General features: G+C 43.1%; 1 protein-coding gene across 1 annotated transcript in view; it reads left to right on the forward strand.

Moving 5' to 3' along the window:
* LOC126214870 (protein disulfide-isomerase A5) overlaps positions 1–20,719 on the forward strand; it is a 175,671-nt gene that overhangs the window by 8,341 nt on the left and 146,611 nt on the right. The window contains exon 2 of the mRNA XM_049941517.1: positions 13,315–13,550. Coding sequence (XP_049797474.1) covers positions 13,315–13,550 — 236 coding nt within the window. The remainder of the gene's footprint in view (positions 1–13,314; positions 13,551–20,719) is intronic.

The raw sequence follows: 20,719 nt of genomic DNA on the forward strand, positions 1-20,719 counted from the left end.
TTAACTTCGAACAATCCATTTCCACTATAATGTTCAGTGTATTTACCACTGTCTCCGAATATTAAAGTATCACTCGATACAGGTGAATTTGCGAGACTCTTCACTCGAGGCGTGAGTGACGTAATGTTCTCATTAAACTTCTGCCGGAGGCATTTACTACACTGGCGGGCTATCTGAGACGACACTGTCATCTCGGTCGGTGGCTGTGAACTGGGGCGAGACTTCCTCTGCTCGGCTTTAGCTAGATCTCCGATCGTGTTAGTGTTGCGGAGCTCTAGGAGGCGACTGTTGCCCGTTCGTCAGTGCGGCATCCGATGACTGTACTCTTCTGTCATTTCACTGTGACTTGCTGACCTCTTTTTCTTCTCAGAATTATCGTTACGACGATTGTCGGTGCGTGTGATATTAGGCTCGAGGTTCGGTACTGCTGACATTTTATAGCTGCCACCTTCCTCGGTATAGGAACCGCCGTGCATTTCTAGAAGTCGTTTGGTATCTCCCTTGTTTTACAGATAGACCTAATCAGTTTCGGTATAACCGTTATCCTGCTGTTACCGACATTCTCAGGTAGTTTTCTCAGTATCCACTGTTTTGTTCTCCCGGAGACGTTTAGGAGCTTTCTCAAATTCTTCTTGCAGAATGTCATCTCCTTTGTCATCTTCATATACTTCCTCTTCCTTTCCTATTACATCCTCTGATAAAGGCATTCCATCGTGCAATTCCTAGTTTTATTCTTTCCGTCCCTTCACCGACAGTATTTTTCTCTCTTTGTCTTCTGCTGTATCTGATATTGATGTTTTCTGTTTGTTACAAAATTTATTTATTATTCTGTAGGTTATATCAGTTCTTCCATTTCATATATTTTCTTCTCTTTCTGTGCATATTTCCCCAAGAAAACTTTCTTGTGTTTTTGCTTAGTCTCCTTTTCATTAAGCTGAAGAACATCTTCTGTAATACATTTCCTCCTGTCTTTGGGTTTAGATTTTCCAACCATCTTTTCTAATAATTTATATACATCAGATATCATTTGTTCTGTCTTCTTTCACTTCGCCATATTGGAAATTTCTCACTAGTTTGTCTGTTTTGTGTGTATAATGCCCTGCCTGACCCTCATTCTCAAATTTTCTACTTCTGATTTCTGCTTCATTGTCTTTTTCTTCAGACATTTGAACTCGAATGAACTTTTCATCAGAACCAGGTTGTGATCACTGTCCGTGTCTGCAGCTCCTACAATCTTTTACTCGGTTCCTAAAATGTGATTTCACTAAACTGCTAGCGACCTGTCGTTGCCTTAAGTCTCTCGGGACCTTCCAGATATATTGTCTTTGCACGTAATGTCGGAAAAGTGTGTTTGCAATACCTAATTGGTACATCGAGCAGGACTCGATTAGTTGGGCTCCTCTTTCGTTTCTTCCTCCAATTGCCGACAATCCATTTTTCCAATTCTTCACCCACATTCACATTCCGGTCCACCGCGACTAACAGGTTTTCATCGCCCTTAACACGTCTTACGACATTACTTATTTATTTGTGTGTTTTGTCAACCACTACGTCCTTTTCTTTTGACATTGTGTAGTGGTTAATAAAAAAGAAAAAGAGAAGAAAAGAAACGGTCAAAAATGTGGGAAGAAATCGTGAATAAAAAGGGGTTTTTAAACTCGTTAATGACCGTGAAAAAGGGAAAGAACAAAATGCAAGTCGGACTTCGTATTACAGAAAGTTATCGGACTTCGTGATTCGGAAAAGCTATTGTTGGGGTGGTCCTTCTGGCATTTCTGAGCAGAAGTCAAACCAATTTCCACTACAAAAATTATTTGAAAGAGAACAGAGAATAACAAAATGTGATTAACAGGGGGAAATGGCGTAGATAAGAGTTCATTCTTTACCACGTTAACACGTCTTCTCTTGTGCGGTGTCCAGGTCTTGTTCTCCAAAAATTTCCCGTTTCATTTCTGCGTGAAAAGTCGTAGCTGCTCCGAAATTTTGCAACTGTCCAGGAATCACTAATTTATACAAATCAAAACCATCTCGGCATTGAATGCAATTTATTTTACGTTGCTACTTCCATCCTCCGAATTTCGTGCCAACTTCCACAATACGTCTGCACATCGATGAGTTTTTTCGTCTTAATCCGACCACAACTAGCTAATAAGTAAGTTAAGCTTGTGCTCTCAAAGACAAAAATAGGTAGAAAAACAAAAAGAGTTACAATTTTAGTAGTTTCATTTTCTTATATATTTTCTCTGCCGTCGAGCGCTCGTACAGCTGCAACGGTACAATTTATATCTGAGGGAACAAGTGTAGCGCGGTGAAATTCAAAGTCCTGCTATAATTGGCACACACTTGTATTATCACAGTGTCGGTTGGTTTAGTTTCAACTTCGAGTAGTATTGTCGTAGAACTGTACTGCTCATTTACCTCGACACGTGAGCCAATATTTTTTCTTAAAATTACTCCGACGCCTCCCACTCGTGGTCTATCTCGGTCAGTTCTGGTGTGGACCAGAAGTCTCCTGTATAGGACCGTCTAATTTCTGATGTGCCGAGGACATCTATTTCCAGTCATTCCATTTCAAGTTTTAAGTCTTACAGTTTGCTGCACTGCAACAGTCTTCTCACATTTCAGGTGATTATTTTAAAATTGGGATCATTTTTCTTCACATTGTCTCTATCTTTTGTAGTATCCACCAACAGCTATGATTGGTGAATTATTTAATCTCTGGAAAATTTTACAAAATATACTAGCACAGTTTACTGCCAATGTGTGGAATACCTGCGGATCCTTAATGTGCCCATTTTCCTTTGCCTTACACGTTCTATATAATTGGTTATCAATCGGTTCTTCTACTTACGGAAATTGTTTCTCATTCCCCGGGCAAGAGGATGTCCTGCCCAGCAAATGCTGGAGGTACGACTTATCCCCATCGTCCTTCAGTCCCTGTCTAGCTCAGCTGTCACACAGTCACGTTGCCCCCGTCTACCACGGGGAGACGTAGATAAGGAATTTCCCTTCATCGGCTCTAGGCCCTTAAAGGTGTTTCCTATCCCTCGAGTACTGTAGAGCAGTATCCGGTATAAATAAATAAAATATATTGCAACAGTTTTGTGAAGAGTACAGATAGCTACTCACTATGCAGAGGAGATTTTGTCACCAGCAGGCACTACGGAAAGACTGCTATATATTTTAGGGCAAAAGACCTTGTTCTGCAGAAGAAAACACACACACACACACACACACACACACACACACACACACACACACACACACACATAGATATATTCACAACTCGGACACACATGACCGCAATCTGTGGTCACAACAGCCATAGACTGACTTTAGAAGAAAACCTTTTGCCCAAAAGCTAAAATATATAGCAGTCATTACATTGTGCCTGTCTGAGACACAACGTCTCCTCTGCATGGTGAGTAGCTGTCTGTACCCTTCACAAAATTGTTATTCCATCTTGGACTTTTTCCTGAATAGATTGGATAATTTCTAACATTATTCTTACCTACCCAACTATTACTATTATAGTAATTGAAATTCCTGGGTGGAACAATAAGTAAAATAAGGAAAGGCAACCACTCACCTACAGCAAACTGATGTTTGGTGCATAAACCCACGTAACAGAAAACACCCTCTTCTACTATCTGCTCTAACCCCACGGAACTACTTTTGTGTCGTGTGTACGATTAATACTTCATTCTGTTGCGTATGTCTAAGCTGCATCTATTATTATTGTCATTATTACTTCTTGGTGTTACAAAAATTAAATATTGAATCAGAATGGGCAGAATGTCAGTATTTGGTTCTTCACATCTGTCTCACTCTTGAAGCTTGTGTGGTTTCTGAGGTCAATCATTTAAAAGAAAGTGATAAGTAATGAGCAGGTGACGCTTTAAGTTTGATAAATGGCAGGATGTCTCTTACAGTTCTGTTTTTGCCAATGTTCCTATAATGCTGGTACTGTTAGTGAAGCAGGAAACACTAGATTTGTGGGACTGAAGGCAAATGGGGAAAAATTTGTCAAAGGCACATATGTGTGAACTCCTCCAGCCAACTTTCCTCAGCAGTGGAGTACCCGTCAGAGTCGGCGCTGTGCCGCTGCTGTTGCGGCCTTCAGCTTCCTGTACCAGTTGCTTTGTCTCTGCTCAGTCCTGTTGTCAAGCCGTGGCCTCCGTCTACAGTTTTTAACCCCCCCCCACCCCCCCACTTCCCTCCGTTACCAAGTTATCTACTCCTAGATACTTCAGGTTTGTCGTATCGGCGGACCTCTCGGCCGAGTTGTATTGTAGAGCTCTTATCCACCTGCTTCGATTCGCTGCTCTTCGTAAGTTGTGCGATATACCCGTCTAGTCTCCGGCAGTCTTCTGAAGCGCCTCATTTCGAAAGGTTCTCGTCCGTCCCACTTATTGTGCACATTTAGTTTTTGTACGAGGCTGCACTCTGGACAATTACTTTTGGAAAATACTACTTAACTCTTAAAGGAGTATTTGTTGTTAGTACATCTCTCTTTTTCAGGTTGTTTTGTTGCTCGTATTTTATATGGCAACAGATTAGCCCTTTACAGACTACATTCTGAGGGCAGTGGCTGATAATTAAGATGGTAAAAATTGTGTAATTCTGCTCCAGTCACAAAGGTTTTATCCATCCAGTATCTGTTTTGGTGGTTAAACTGTCACCACGTGGAAGGCCCCATTTTATGTAGCTATTTTTAATGGCAGCCATTGGTAATTTGTTGCAGTTGCATACGGCTGGCCACGAACATATGTTGCAACTTGCAGGTAGAAGGAGAACCGTACGCATTCTGCATTCTGACATCGAAATTTACGTAGGCTTCGTACTGTCGAGTCGGGCACGCGGTTTCCTTTGGACGCGACTGCAACATTATGTGATTGATTCACAATAAGAAGCTTACGTGATGTTCCACAACTTGATGCAGAACATTTACTGTCCTCTTTACACTTACAAGTTGTAACATAAACTCACATGCCACTAAAAGAAATTATCACCCGTCGCCACTAAAAACGGCTATATAAAAGAGACCTTCCTCCCGACAATGGTAGTTTAACTGTCAAAGTGAATAATGGATGAAATAAACATTTTGGAAGTGGAGCAGAATAATATGTTTCCCCAGTTTTCCATTTTTAATATGACACAGTAGTCCCAAAATAGTGCATAACAGATGGCACTGTTATATAGAATACAGGTGGTTGTAGTGTGAAAAGCTTTCCCGAGAAGGAGCACGTGTTAAGACACGGAGGTCGTGCTCACTCCCTTCGTAACTACTGCATTCTCTTAACTACTGCATTTTTTTCACGCCTTTCAATGCTTTGTAACTGCAGTCTGGTTGCTATACAACTTGTGGACAACTTTTTGCTACCAATATTTTATCTCCCCTACCTTCGGAATTTCTGAGAGTGTATTCCGGTCGAAGTTGTCGAAAGCGTTCCTCTGAATCTAGAAATGCTGTAAATGTTGTTTTCCTTTCTTCGGCGTATCTTGTAAGAGAAACTGTAGAGTCGGTATCGTATGTTCTGACATGTCTTCAAAGTCTGAAGTGATCTTTGCTGGGACTGTATTCTACCAGTCTTGTCACTTTTCTGTAAATAATTAGTGTCAGTGTTTTGCAACTGTAACTTATTAAATTGACAGTTCAATGACAAACACATGTCAGTACGCACCTTCCTCTGAATTATAATTATTAAATTCTTCCCAAAGTGAGAGAGTATCTGGTACATCTCGTGTGCCCCACGCACCGAGAGGAACAGTTGTGCCGCGGCTGGCGCTTCCTGGGGTCTCCGTAATCCCGAGGGAATGCTCTCTAGTCCGGGAGTCTTGCTTTCACTCAGGACTTTGTGTCGAATTATATTGCATAGGTCAGGGGTCTCCAAACTTTTTAGTCCGCGGGCCACATTGACTCCTCCACGAAGTCATAAGGGCCAAGATCTACCTAGTGGGATTAAAGCACCCTAGCACTCCATGATCACCGTAATGTAAGGCTAAAGGAAAGATGAAATCGCAAAAATCTAAGGTTGTGGAAACAGCTAGCACTGAAACGAACTACGATTTTTATTTAATTACATAATTTTGATTGGTGGACGTACCTGACCGAAATTCTGGCGTATTTTATTCTGGTGAATTTCACCGACAAAAAAGTATGTCACTGCACATTCTGTATGTATTTTACAACGTAATCAAAAGAAAGTGAAACCTCGCTTAAGAAGCATCTTCCATAATGATCGATTACTAAGGCTAGTCGCCGAAGTGGCGTCCATTTGAAAGACTTGCACCAGACTCGTGAGTAGAATAAAATGCGAAGAATTTTTTTACTTAAAATGTTTTCGCCAAAATAGTCTGTTAACCGTTCTTTTTTTTTCCACTATCACACGGAGAATGGTCTGTCTGTTTATTGTGGATAGCCACAACTTGTTGCCAGTGTAGATACCACCTCAAATATTTGGCGGGCTGGATACTGGGGATGACCGGCCCACAGGTCGTAGTTTGGCGACCCCTGGCGTAGGTTAATACATTGGAAATTTCAGTTCAGGGACGAGGAATGCTTGTCACTCGGATGGAAGCAATAGGAATCTCACACGTCTCACACGTTGTCGACCTCGTGTAGATCAGTAAAAAGGGCAGTCCAGCATCCCGAGACTGTCGTCGCAGTATCTCTGCTCGATTATTAAATTTGTAGTCGGCACCGCAAATGAATCTCCGGCATCCGTCTGCTAAACGGGAGAGACATCCTCGCGTATTCGGGGGGGGGGGGGGGGGGGGACTGTTGCCCTACGCGGTGCCCATTTTCGGTAAGCTTCTGCTACAGTGCTGGCAGTCAGTGACAAAGTGCAGTTTTACAAAGAGTTTTTTCTCGGATAAATCCTATTTCATTCTGTTCCTAATAATTTTAAGTGCACTCGACTATTCGTAATCGGCAGCCGCTGCACAAAGATCTCGTCTAGACTTTTCCACAGATTGCAGCCTTGAGATGTGCCTGTATACATTACTCCGAAGTCAACCACACGTTCTGTTATTCCGTCCTCACGGTCATTCGTCATCTCGGTCAATCTGCCATATATTTTCTTGCCTGTGTGGGGGGTGGTCATTTATTTTTAATTAAGATCTCAAAAAAATAATGTTACGGAATCGATTTGTTTATTTGCAGGTAGATGTGTCGAGTCCCGGTAGTTCTCGCGGCACGGTATCCTAGTGCACGTCTAGAGGAGCCGGTGTACCAGTAGCGCGGAGTATCGTGCGGTAATTCTTTTCTGGTCGTGGTGGAAATGCAGCTGCCGTGCCCGAATTGGCTGCAACTGCACGATACACGACCACGTCAGCAGGCTACACTGTGTGTGCCAGACCTGCAAAATTAATTATATAATTTTATCTTTTTGAGATGACGATTAAAACTTGAGGAATACCCCTAATATGGCTCTCCACCTTCCAGTTAATTTTTGTCGCAGTCATATTTATGTCTGCATTCCAGTTCGATCCCTGACGCATTTACACGTTTTCTGATCTTTCCCGTTAATCTCTGTCGTTCACTCTGCCCGCACTGGTGGCTACCCCATTAGAAATCCTCATTTCGAATCTGCTGACACACACCGATTGTAAACGTCACATTTCGAACGTAGAAACTCAATTTTCAGATCTCTTATTTAGCGTACCAGTAGTACTCTGGGCTTTGTTTCACTCTTTTACCTATGTAGTTTGCTGTCCACTTCATTGTACTCGTATGCCTAAATTTCATCAGTCAGTTTTGTTATTTTAGTTTTTGTATATGAAGTTGGTCTGTGGGTATTCTAAAATTAATTTGTTCACCTGCTCTAGAGAAAAACAGCAAAAAGACATAAGCAAAATAATGGGGTCCCAGTACGTTCCGCAGAGGTGTATTTCTTCTCTATTGACACACTCGAAAGTCTTCTCTAGAGCTATCGAGAAGAGTTTTGACAGTGTAGAATTTCCTCGCCTGACTCTTCTATCGCTTCTGAATCTCTCACTTTCCTGACGAAAGCTGTAACACTGTTGTCACATTTCTCTGTCATCGACGGTTCCGAGTACAGATTGTGTCGGAAACTGACTTGCAGTCTGTGGATTTCGGGCAAACGAGTAATCCGTACTTGTCGTTTCATTATATACTGTCATATACGGCCATCGGTTAGTATTCACATTTGGTGCCTGCTCAATCCTTTACAGCATTAAAAGCATTCCATTTCTGCACTGTCGGTGATAATATTAGTGAATATTTTTTACATCACAGAGACGAGACCGTTTTGTTTATAGTACCTTTTTTTCCAAAATAGAACACCGACAATGTTCCAGTATTGGAAAACAGTTTTCAGTAACAAAACTGTAGCCATGCAGCGAGCCGTCACGTTCAGAGTGTGGGTTGTGCCGGGGACCGAGTGACGGGAGTTCGCGTTCGAGGGAATTCGGTCGTCGAGGTGGACGTAGGTGAGTGCGGGACGGCGAGGAGGATTAGCACTCGAAACGTAAAATTAACCTTTAAGTTTATTCTGTATCTCGATTTACAGAGCGACTTTCTCAACTGAGGTGCTTCCGAGCTAAAGTTGAGTTTTTACAGAGATACAGTTACTGCTTATCGCTGGTATGTCTGCGAACTGAAATCGTCGCACAATCTGAGATCGGCACAGCCTCGCAGCTGTCTCTACCCCGGCCCGTAACTCCGACTCCGACCGTCTCACTTCCGCCATCCTGCCCGTTCTCGATACGGTACGATGTCGGAGACATTCGCGTCACCTTACCGGCTAACTCGGTTAGTTATTCTTCAGAAATCTTTCAGTGTGTGAGTGGAGGGGAGAGGAAGCCTCTCTCTCCCTTTACGACTGCAGAGTACGTCCTAAACCTCTCGTCGGTTTTTCGTGACGTATCTCAGTTCACACCGTGAGCCTGCCTCTCTTTCTCTGTCTCACACTTGTTCCCTATATATTACCTAAGCACCTCACTTCACTTATCGATCCTTTACCGTCTCCAGACTTCACGTCATAAATGTTGTCAGGTAACTTATTTTTAAAGGCCTCCCACGCCTCTCTCCTGCACTCCCGTGGACTGATACTTGTGGCTTCTCCTGCCACACTCATCCTTTGTCTTTACTTTAGCTAACTTTCACTACTTTTTACAGGACTCGCATTTTAGCTATGGACGTGACACAGTCACAGACACTATTAATTAAAATGTTTTTTTGCTTATACGGACATAACACTACGTCTTTCGGAATATCGTCTGTCGTACGGTACAACTTGTGCGCAAATTTTAGATAACAGTGGAGTCCTATTATACAGAAATGTGTGTAAATGTTGTCACAAAAAGTCCGTGCAACCACAGACACTTTTTTAAAAATGTGACTTTGACATCATCTTGTTGAATATGCAGCACCAGTTGTATCTACCCAGCTGTTATAAAACAGCAGCGACAGCAACCAGGTTGTTACAAAAAGTCAAGATACGGTTTATTTTATAGCACATACTTTTTGTTAACACAATTGGAAATCAACAGCCCTAAATCAATTTTATTAAACTAATCACTTTTGATCACAAAATATTTTATTTGGAGTACCTGGTTTCAATCTTTGAGAATTACCTTCAGACCTTCAAGTGTGTGTGTGTGTGTGTGTGTGTGTGTGTGTGAGATCTGATACTGCGGCTAAGCAGTCGACGAATGCACCTTCTGGCGTACGTATCTAGTGAATGAAGCGCATTTGATGGATGAAAGTCTGAAATGCGATAGTGGTAGGCCCTTGTAAACAATAAAGTCATTTGAATTAATTTTGCATTTGGACTTAAGATTTAAAGCTTTTCTTGCTAACAACACAATTGTTGCATCAGAGAAACTGAATAGAGCAGAGTAGTTTTTGTGCCTTTGTGGAGAAAAACTATGTTCACAGAGAAAATGCAAATAGCATCAAAATATTCTTTCATTTCTTTTCTTCTGTTTATTGTTTAGTGTCTGTAATTGTGAAAGTAATAAATAGTTTACAGTGAAGTTTAACTGTTTTTTTCATACATTAATAATTCTGTGCGATGGGCTACACCGAGAAACATACGGGCCCAAAAGTTCCATCTTCATTTGATCTGATAAATTTTTTTCTGTTGCTTATCAGTTGTTTCACCTCTGGCAGTTACTCAGGTATGTGATAAGTGCCAAGCAGCATTGTACTGTGAAGTCTACATTAAACTGTAGGTCTCCTTACAGCTCATTCCGAAGGTGAGAGGAAGGCGACGCTACGCCGTCCCAGTAATACTGCGCCTAGCACAGCAGCGCCTCGTTCAAATTGATTTTTGGGCTGGGGACAGTTTTACTTTTACCTGTATTGAAACATATTGTCCACAGGTGCATTTCAATATTTTTTTGTATCTGGAATGATTTTGTAAACCTCATTTGCCCATTATTTATGGAAAGTCTTTATAGCTGAAAATCTTTTGCTGTTTGTGTAAACACTGATGCTAAATAACTGCCTCTTACGTCTCTATCAGCATCTTAAATTTTTAGGGTGCTGAACATTGTGAACATTGTGATCGATTCCATCTAGTATACCTCCACGTTCGAAGCTAACATATTGAACTGTGTATTTATAATCTTCCACTCGACAATTTTTGTTTCTCGCTAGCTCTGTACCTAATTTTACTCTGCTCCCTTCAGTCTCAGTAATGGAGAGGTCGGCGTGTGTCGACTACTGTGTCGTGGGCCGGGGTTCGATTCCCGGCACGGCCGGCGAATTGTCTGTCTGTTTTCTGTCCGGTGGGAAGAGTGGGACGAGATGCACTCGGATTTGTGAGGCCGACCGAGGAGCTACTCGGGTGGTGAGTGGTGGCTCCGAGCTCGGCAACGGTGACCCCGTGACCTCCCGTCCGCGTCCGAATGACGCTCTGAGACACGGTGCCCATTAGGCTGCGCCCACTAGGAGTTCGGACGTATCGTATTTTGAGGGCACACTGCATCCTGTGTTACTTAGTTATTATTTGGTGAAATTTAGTCGATCTCATTTTCTGTTTTTCATTTGGGAGCCGGTGTTAAATCCTGTGTGTATCACCTCACTGTGAAATTTGCTGTCGTTTAGCACTTCGTAGAAATCTTCTGCCAGGGTGCGGGCACCCTGCTACATAGTCTCGAATTTTTTCACGAAATATCGTATGTTTATTTTTAAAACATTCCGAGTCAATTTAACAGGTAGAATAGCAAACAGTATAACGTGTGAATACTTTAAATCCATTAAGTTGCGTTACTGTAGTTATTGCATTAACGAAATGTAAAATATTCTCCATAGTAAACAGAGTGTAAGATACGTGTGAGCTGGAACTGCAGTAAGAACCTATAGGTATGTGAGATATATGAGGTCTGTTCAAAAAAAATTCCAGAACTCTGGCCACAAAATTTTTCAGCACTCGCCTTTTACTGATTGTGCACAGCCTCCTTCGAAATACTCTCCTCCACAATCGATAGACTGCTCCCCGGAAGCAGTCTCGGTACGCCTCTTGCCGGATTGTACGAAATGCCGTCTACGAATTTTCTTTTATCTCGTCTGTTGTTGCAAATCCTCATCCTTTTAATGGGGTTTTCAGCTTTCAAAATAAATTAAAAAAAAAAATTCCACAGGGACCAGGTCTGGAGAGTACGGAAGATGAGGCGGCACGTCGATTTCCTTTTTTGTGCAGTAGTTACACACCGACAGAGAAGAATGTGCGAGTGCGTTACGGTGATGCGAGAGGCACGAATTGTCTCGCCACATTTCGGGCAGTTTCCTTCTCACATTTTTGCGCGACACTTCCCGGTAGTACCGACCGTGAACAGTTTGTCCCTGTGGCACAAATTTGTGATGAACTAATACTCCAAAGTCAAAGAAAACTATCAGCACGGCTTTGACTTTTGACCCGATCTGACGAGCTTCTTTTGGTCTAGGAGAACCTTTTCTGACCCGGTGTCGAGGTCGAACGTAGGCCTCGACATTATAGCCGTATACCCACGTGTCGTCGTCAGTTACGGCTCTCTTGAGGAACGCCTCGTTCTCATTTGCACGGTCCGAAAGCCCTTCGCAGATTGTGAGGAGAAGGTCTCTCTGGTCTCGACTCGTGAGGTGTGGCACGAACTCGGTGGCAACACGACGTATTCCGAGATGCTGTCTCAGGATTTAGTGACACAATCCAATTGAAATGTTAGACTTCTGCGATCTCTCGGACAGTCAGTCTTCGGTCGGTATACAGAGTCGTTGACGTCCCCGACCTGAGTGTCGTCAGTAGATGTCAGAGGATGAGGAATGAGGATCGTCTTTAACTTCCGTCCGGCCATTTTTAAACCGTGTGAACCATTTGTAAAGCAGAGTATGGCTTAAGGACTCATCACTGTAGGCTTCCTGCATCATACGATGTGTCTCTGTACAGGTTTTTTTAGTTTCACACAAAAGTTAAGGGAGACGCATTGCTCCTCTGACTCTGCCATCTGAAATTCGCAAACTGTGCGACACGACATTCTACTCGATACGGCGCTGAACAATAACTGACACACGTACGACAATGAAACTTCCGGCAGTTATGCACTGAACACAGGTGTGTGCAGGGATGCCTACACTCCGACACACCGTCGGTACGAAATTACTGACGTTCCAGAATTTTTTGAACAGACCTCGTACATTATTTGTGATGATTAAATGTATTTTGAATTGTTGTATGTACTCTTCAGTAAATGTAGCTAACATTCGTGTCATAATATAACATTTGTTGGCATTGCCAGCTCTCGACCAAATTATTGTATTTCAACCTGACCGAGACTTTCGACTGTGCTAGAGACCAGTCTGTCACCTCAACTGTGATTCCGAGAGACTGCTTCTTTGTACCTGACGTGTCCTTTGGCTTCGCCGACTCACGACCAAAAGTTAGTACAAAACCACCGATCAAAAGCAAAGAGCAGAAACAGTGCCATGTCTGGCCCTTGCAATGGTCTGTACTTTAGCCTGGTTTCTTTTCACAACCTGACTTTGTGCTCTGTATCTGACTGTCTCGTTTCTGACTATCTGTATCAGATAGTTTCTGATCTATATCAGATTCTAAACTGTTTTCCTTCACCCAGAAAATAAAAAAAGATCACACTCTGTTTCTTTGTAATGCCAAGAAATCTCTTGTACCTCGAGTGTTGCAGTCATTCTAACCTGAGATCAAATTCGTACACAAAATTTATTACTCCTAATTTATTTGTTCCATTATTTCTCAGAGTTAATAAATTGTGTAAAGGATGATTTTTTAGCTCTTTAGTGGATTTAAGAACCTAGAAATCAATATTGCAAATGTTTCTGGACCTTTACAGATTTTATCGTATTTAGATCAAAAATGCGTCGAAGCAAAATCGAATCGGCAGAAGGCCCCCCTGGTCGAGGAAGTTTCTGACGTCAAGGAGCTGAAGAAACTGCTGCGCACAAAGAACAACGTGCTGGTGTGTTTCGTGAGCTCGTTAAAGCGAGCTGTTCCGACCGTCAAGGTGTTCCGCGAGGCTGCGGGCGCCATCCGCGGGCAGGGCACGATGGTGCTGGTCGACTGTTCGGGGTGAGTAGTCGGGTTATCTTTTACTGTTTTCTGTGTACAGAATTATCAGTGAACTAGTACTCTGAAACAGCTGAACTGTAATACTAACACCCGACTTCAGTTCCGATGGGTGTTAACTGACTTTTCTGTTGTTGTTGCTGTTGTTGTAGTGGTCTTCAGTCCTGAGACTAGTTTGATGCAGCTCTCCATGCTACTCTATCCTGTGCAAGCTTCTTTATCCCCCAGTACCTACTGCAACCTACATCCTTCTGAATCTGCTTAGTGTATTCATCTCTCGGTCTCCCTCTACGATTTTTACCCTCCACGCTGCCCTCCAATACTAAATTGGTGACTTTTCTGTAACACGTCGGAATTACCCGTGATCTTCTCCATTATTTTATAAGAAAAATTGCTTTGTGTGAGCCCACAGCTGACAAAGTATAACTGATCCACAGCTGTGCATTTTTATTTTTTCCTTCTTTCTTTCTTTGTTTGCTACTAGTTTCACTACTGTAGCCCCATCCTCGAATGCTCTCGTGTAAAAATAATATGTAAAGAGTGACTTTCACACGAGATAGAATTTTTTGGTGAATTACATTAATATTGCTATATACTATCATTAATTTATGTAATACACGGTAGGACACTGACACTTACAAACCACAAAATGTAATTAATGTTACAAAACTGGTAAGGTGCTGTCAAAGGAGATAAAACTGCCAAAACAAAATAACGGTGATAAATAATACGACGTAAATAAAATCCGTAATTGATGTGGTGTTCAGAGCAGAGATTATCCCACAGATATATACCTGATGTAACCGCACAAATTGTAGAGTGCATTTTATACCCGAGCTCAACACCGAGAATAAGACGGGTTGCGCGGGAAGTCGTGCTGTCGACACAGTACGAGGTGCAGCGGGCGGGTGCGTGCAGTAGTGAGAGTGAGATGTTTGTGCAGAGAAACTCTGCCAAATGTTGAAATGCACACACTCGTCTATGAATTGCAAAACTGTCGGACGTGTAACGTGACACGGGCTGTGGGGGGATTGCTGACGAAAGCTAGAGGTTAGAGTTCCACTCTATCTTTCGAGATTTAAATTCCGGTACTCAGTTTCCCGACTTCACTACAGTCGATTGCCTCCGTTATTCCTTCCGGGAAGGTCACCGATCGATTCCAGATAAGAACTCGAGCTCCACCTCCGGTGGCTTTTTACTGTCTGATGTTAAACTGTAAACTTCGTATGAACTGGTGTAGAAATGCAGTACTTATCTCTGTAGAGCTTTGCAATAACAGCTTCAAAATGAAATGATCTACGCTCCCAAATTACATAATTCCACTCGAGGTGGAAATAAAATCGATTACTGTCACAGTCGGCAGTCGGGAGATATTTGGTGCTGCCGTCCGTACTATTTTACTCTGTGCTCGGCTGTCGTCTTCTGCGACCTGCCTCTTGTAACGGAGCCTCGTCTGCCCTACATTACCTGTCTGATTATTCCTCGGTGCCCCAGCGAGAAAGGCTCACGATGATGATGATGGGACATCCTGGTGGTAGAAGGAGGCGTGTGAGATGGCTGGAAGATGTGGAAGCCGACCTGAGAGCAGTGGTGCGAGATTGCTGAAGACTGGAAATCTGTGACTGAGCAGTCCTCAGAGGACCATAGTGCCGTGGAGTCAGTCAGTCAGTCACTGTAGATGTATTGGGAGAGCGCCACAAATTCCTCTTTGCCCTGTCCGTCAGATCGTCTGTGTACGTAGAGAACGAGCAATCCTATCACGTCTTCCGGGGGCAATCGTGACAGACGGTCACTGTCTCTGACAGTGTGCCGCGCTGTATTACTCGAGAAGTGGGGCACTGTGTTATGCGCTTCCTGGAAATCTACGAATACGGAATCTACCTGTTGTCCCTCATCCACAGTTTGCAGGATAACATCTGCGAAAAAGGACGAGTGGAATTTCGCTCGAGTGACACTTCCTACATCTGTGCCGATTTGTGGACAGAAACTCTTCTGTCTCGACAAAATTTATTATTGTCATTTGTGCATTCCTGTTTTAACTGAGGGAACTTCCGCTTCCCTTTCGTGTCCTGCAGCTTTTGTAACAGTGATCTGATACCTGTAGGGACTGTACGTAGACTTTAGCTCCCCGTGTTTTATCCGTACCGTGTTCAGAATTGCAAAGAGTTTATTCCGGTCGACATTGTCGAAAGTTTTCTCTGAGTCTACAAATGTAATAAATGCAGGTTTGGGTCATTTTATGTCAAATCGGCACAGGAGGAGACCAGTTCCTATGTCACCGTCTCAGATTTTCTTGAAATTTGGCACAGGTGTACTGTCGGTATAGACTTAAAAATACATGAAATTATACTGAGATATGTCAACTTGTATTAGGATAATGGAACTGTAAAGTTATCACAAATGGGCCCGAAAAAAGGGAACGGTAGTTTTTGGAATTGCTGTAGAAGCTTTCCTAATTGAGCTACACACCTGGGACAAGTACCATTTTACAGCATTTTTATGCACTTTCCCCTGCTTTACAATAAAATACAAGTTTATATAGTAACATTCTTTTCAAAACAAAATTTAAAATTTCAGTTTTTTTTCTGTTTTCTGTCTTTCCTTAGTTGCTTCAAAATTCATAGAGGTATGTTCTGTCCATGCAACTAATTTTGTTTATTGCCATACATGCTTCGCTTCTTTTATTTGTGAAGCATTTTCAAAGGTCTGTAATACATGTTTCTTTTTATACATATAATAAACAAATTACGTGGGAGTTACAATACATTGCTATGTTACATTTTGTCATATTTTTCCCTTTTTTTTTTTTTTTTTTTAAAAAAAAGGTTAGAATCAACTTTTGTATCACAAAGTATGTGATGTGAAATTATTGTTCGGTGTTACTTAAGATTACCAGCACTGATAGTTCAAGTGGGAGTTTTTTAAATGGATATTTCTCTCTCTCTCTCTCTCTCTCTCTCTCTCTCTCTCTCTCTCTGTGTGTGTGTGTGTGTGTGTGTGTGTGTGTGTGAGAGAGAGAGAGAGAGAGAGAGAGAGAGAGAGAGAGAGGGGGGGGGGAGGGAGAGGGATATTCATTAATTATTTATTCTGGTTACAGTTTGGATCTCTGTTTGTTATTGTTATGGTGGCTAGCATGATCAGGGAGTTATTGTTTATATGGATTTGGTCATCGAGTACCTTCTTTTCCATCGTGATGGCTCTTTGTATGGGAAAGTTTTCTTGCAATGTCAGGAGATTTTTGTTGTGATTATTCACTCTGATAACTGTCATGTCACGTTCCACGGTTCGTGCCCATGTTTTATCAGGTGTTTGGAGAAAGTAGAATTGCGATTTTAATATTTACAACTTCTTATATGTTCTTATATCTAGTTTTGAAGTTCCTGCTTGTCATTCCCAGATATACTGATTTACATTCTTGGCACTCTAGCTGGCATATACCTGCTCCTTGGTATTTATGTGGTTTGTCTGTTGTTTGTCAATGTGAATGGAGAGTTTTCTTGTTCTATAAGCTACGTGTAATCCCTGTTTCTTTAATACACTTGCCATCTTGTGTGTTGCTTTGTTTTTCTATGTAAGAGTGGACCATTTCTTTTCTCCCAGTCATGTCATGAGTGTTACTGTTCTATGTGCTGTAGTGTCTGTGGGGTTCTTTGTTGTTGGTGTTCTCTGCTTGTTTTCATTTTTCTTTAGTTTTGTTTTAATTTTTGGTTGACTTCATACAATATTGGTGCTGTAATAATTGTTTATGGTTATGAGTTGTGTTTCTTGTAATTCTTTGTCATAGATTTTTTTTTCATTTTTATTTTTTTTAATTTTTTTCTTCTGAGCGGGATGTTATTTAGCTTGCGTAATATGTGTCTTAGGGCCACTAATTTTTGATTTTGCGGATGGTTGGATGCAGCATGTGTGGCTGTTGGCTTTCTGAAGTTGTCAAATGTGTGTGTGTGTGTTGTTCCCTCTCTCTCTCTCTCTCTCTCTCTATCTCTCTCTCTATCTCTCTCTCTCTCTCTATTCTTATATTTAAGAAATGTATTTGCTTTTGTGTTTCTTTTTCCATGGTGAACTGAATATTTTTATGTATGTTGTTTAGGTTTGTATAAAGTCTATCAATTTTCTCTGTTGGTTCATCTACAATACAGATTATGCCATCCACATATCTGTACCAGTAAGCAATTTTGTATCTCTTCTCTGTGATGACTGTATCAAAGATTGTTTTTTCTATGTGGTTGACAAGTATGTTCGCCAGTGTTCCTGATATTGGCGATCCCATTGGAAACCCATCTCCTTCTCAAATTGGAAATAATTTTGGGATGTGAGTGCTTTGAGGGTTTTAGTTATTTCATTAATATTGTCTGCAGGTAGTTTATTGTATATCAGTAAGTTTTCTTCGACGAGTTTTATTGTCTCTGTGGTGGGTGTTGAGGTGTACACGTTCTCTGTGTCGAAATAGATAAGTGGTGCTGTTTGTGAGATGTGTAAGTCTTTTATTTGTGTTATGAGTTCATTTGTGTTTTTCCCTGTTTTGCTGTTTTTCATTTCATAATGTTGCAATGAGCCTCAATGGAATGTGGGGTTTGTGGACCTTGGGTCGGCTTCTGAGTGTTGGCGCTTTTGTGTTGTTCTGTGTGACGTGTTGTTTTTGTTTATCTGTAAGTATGTGTCTGACGTCTTTGAGGTCGTTTTTTATGTATGTCTAGAAGTGTGCTGTTGGATCAGTTTTGTGATATTGTTGGGGGAGATGAAAGCTTTAGTTTTTTCTATATACTGCACTTTATTGATCAATACTGAGCTGTTCCCTTTATTAGCTCTTGTGACTATGATGTTGTTAGCTTGTAGTTTTTCTTTTAATTTCTTAGTGGTGTTTCTTTTCTGTTTGAAGTTAACTATTTTGCTCTTTCTTTGAAAAGGTGATCGTGTTGTTTATTTATTTCTTCACTAGTTCTCATGTTAGCCCAATAAGTATAGTGTTATTTTCTTGTTTCTCTTCCTCTGTCAGGATGTTTCCTGTTTCTACAATCATATTTTCTATGTACTGGTTATCTATTTTTGTGCTGGTGTTGTGTTTGAGCCCTTTCTGTAATAGCTGTGTTTCTTTCTCTGTTAATGAGAGAGAGAGAGAGAGAGAGAGACAGAGAGAGAGAGAACAGAAATGGTCCACTCTTACATAGAAAAACAAAGCAGCACACAAGATAGCACGTGTATTAAAGAAACAGGGATTACACATACCTTACAGAACAAGAAAACACTCCAGTCACATTTACAAACAGACAAACCACATAAATATCAAGGAGCAGGTATATACCAGCTAGAGTGCCAAAAATGTAAATCAGTATATCTGGGGATAACAAACAGGAACTTCAAAACTAGATATAAAGAACATATAAGAAGTTGGATACATTAAAATTGCCATTCTACCTTCGCCAAACACCTGATGAAACATGTACATGGAATGTGACATGACAATTACCAGATGAGTAATCACGACGAAAAGCTCCTGACATTGCAAGAAAACTTTCACATACAAAAAGCCATCGCAATGGAAAAGAAGGTACTCAGTGACCAAATCCATATAAGCAATAGCTCCCTGATCATGCTAGCCACCAAAACAATAACAAAAAGAGATACAAACTGTAACCACAATAAATAATTAATGAATCTTCCTCCCCCCTTCTCTCTCTCCCCCCTCTCTCCCCCCTCTCTCCCCCCTCTCCCCCTATCCCCCCTCTATCCCCCTCTCCCCCAACCTCTCCCACCCCACTCTCTCTCTCTCCCACCCCACTCTCTCTCTCTCCCACCCCACTCTCTCTCTCTCCCACCCCACTCTCTCTCTCTCCCACCCCACTCTCTCTCTCTCCCACCCCACTCTCTCTCTCTCCCACCCCACTCTCTCTCTCTCCCACCCCACTCTCTCTCTCTCCCACCCCACTCTCTCTCTCTCCCACCCCACTCTCTCTCTCTCCCACCCCACTCTCTCTCTCTCCCACCCCACTCTCTCTCTCTCCCACCCCACTCTCTCTCTCTCCCACCCCACTCTCTCTCTCTCCCACCCCACTCTCTCTCTCTCTCCCACCCCACTCTCTCTCTCTCCCCCACCCCACTCTCTCTCTCTCCCCCACCCCACTCTCTCTCTCTCCCCCACCCCACTCTCTCTCTCTCCCCCACCCACTGTCTCTCCCCCACCCCACTGTCTCTCCCCCACCCCACTGTCTCTCCCCCACCCCACTGTCTCTCCCCCACCCCACTGTCTCTCACCCACCCCACTGTCTCTCACCCACCCCACTGTCTCTCACCCACCCCACTGTCTCTCACCCACCCCACTGTCTCTCACCCACCCCACTGTCTCTCACCCACCCCACTGTCTCTCACCCACCCCACTCTCTCTCACCCACCCCACTCTCTCTCTCTCCACCCCACTCTCTCTCTCTCCCACCCCACTCTCTCTCTCTCCCACCCCACTCTCTCTCTCTCCCACCCCACTCTCTCTCTCTCCCACCCCACTCTCTCTCTCTCCACCCCACTCTCTCTCTCTCCCACCCCACTCTCTCTCTCTCCCACCCCACTCTCTCTCTCTCCCACCCCACTCTCTCTCTCTCCCACCCCACTCTCTCTCTCTCCCACCCCACTCTCTCTCTCTCCCACCCCACTCTCTCTCTCTCTCCCACCCCACTCTCTCTCTCTCTCCCACCCCACTCTCTCTCTCTCTCCCACCCCACTCTCTCTCTCTCTCTCCCACCCCACTCTCTCTCTCTCTCCCACCCCACTCTCTCTCTCTCTCCCACCCCACTCTCTCTCTCTCTCCCACCCCACTCTCTCTCTCTCCCCCACCCCACTCTCTCTCTCTCCCCCACCCCACTCTCTCTCTCTCCCCCACCCCACCTCTCTCTCTCTCCCCCACCCCACTCTCTCTCTCTCCCCCACCCCACTCTCTCTCTCTCCCCCACCCCACTGCTCTCCTCTCCCCCACCCCACTGTCTCTCCCCCACCCCACTGTCTCTCACCCACCCCACTGTCTCTCCCCCACCCCACTGTCTCTCACCCACCCCACTGTCTCTCACCCACCCCACTGTCTCTCACCCACCCCACTGTCTCTCACCCACCCCACTGTCTCTCACCCACCCCACTGTCTCTCACCCACCCCACTGTCTCTCACCCACCCCACTGTCTCTCACCCA

Source organism: Schistocerca nitens, chromosome 12 (assembly GCF_023898315.1).
Source record: "Schistocerca nitens isolate TAMUIC-IGC-003100 chromosome 12, iqSchNite1.1, whole genome shotgun sequence".
Taxonomy (NCBI): domain Eukaryota; kingdom Metazoa; phylum Arthropoda; class Insecta; order Orthoptera; family Acrididae; genus Schistocerca; species Schistocerca nitens.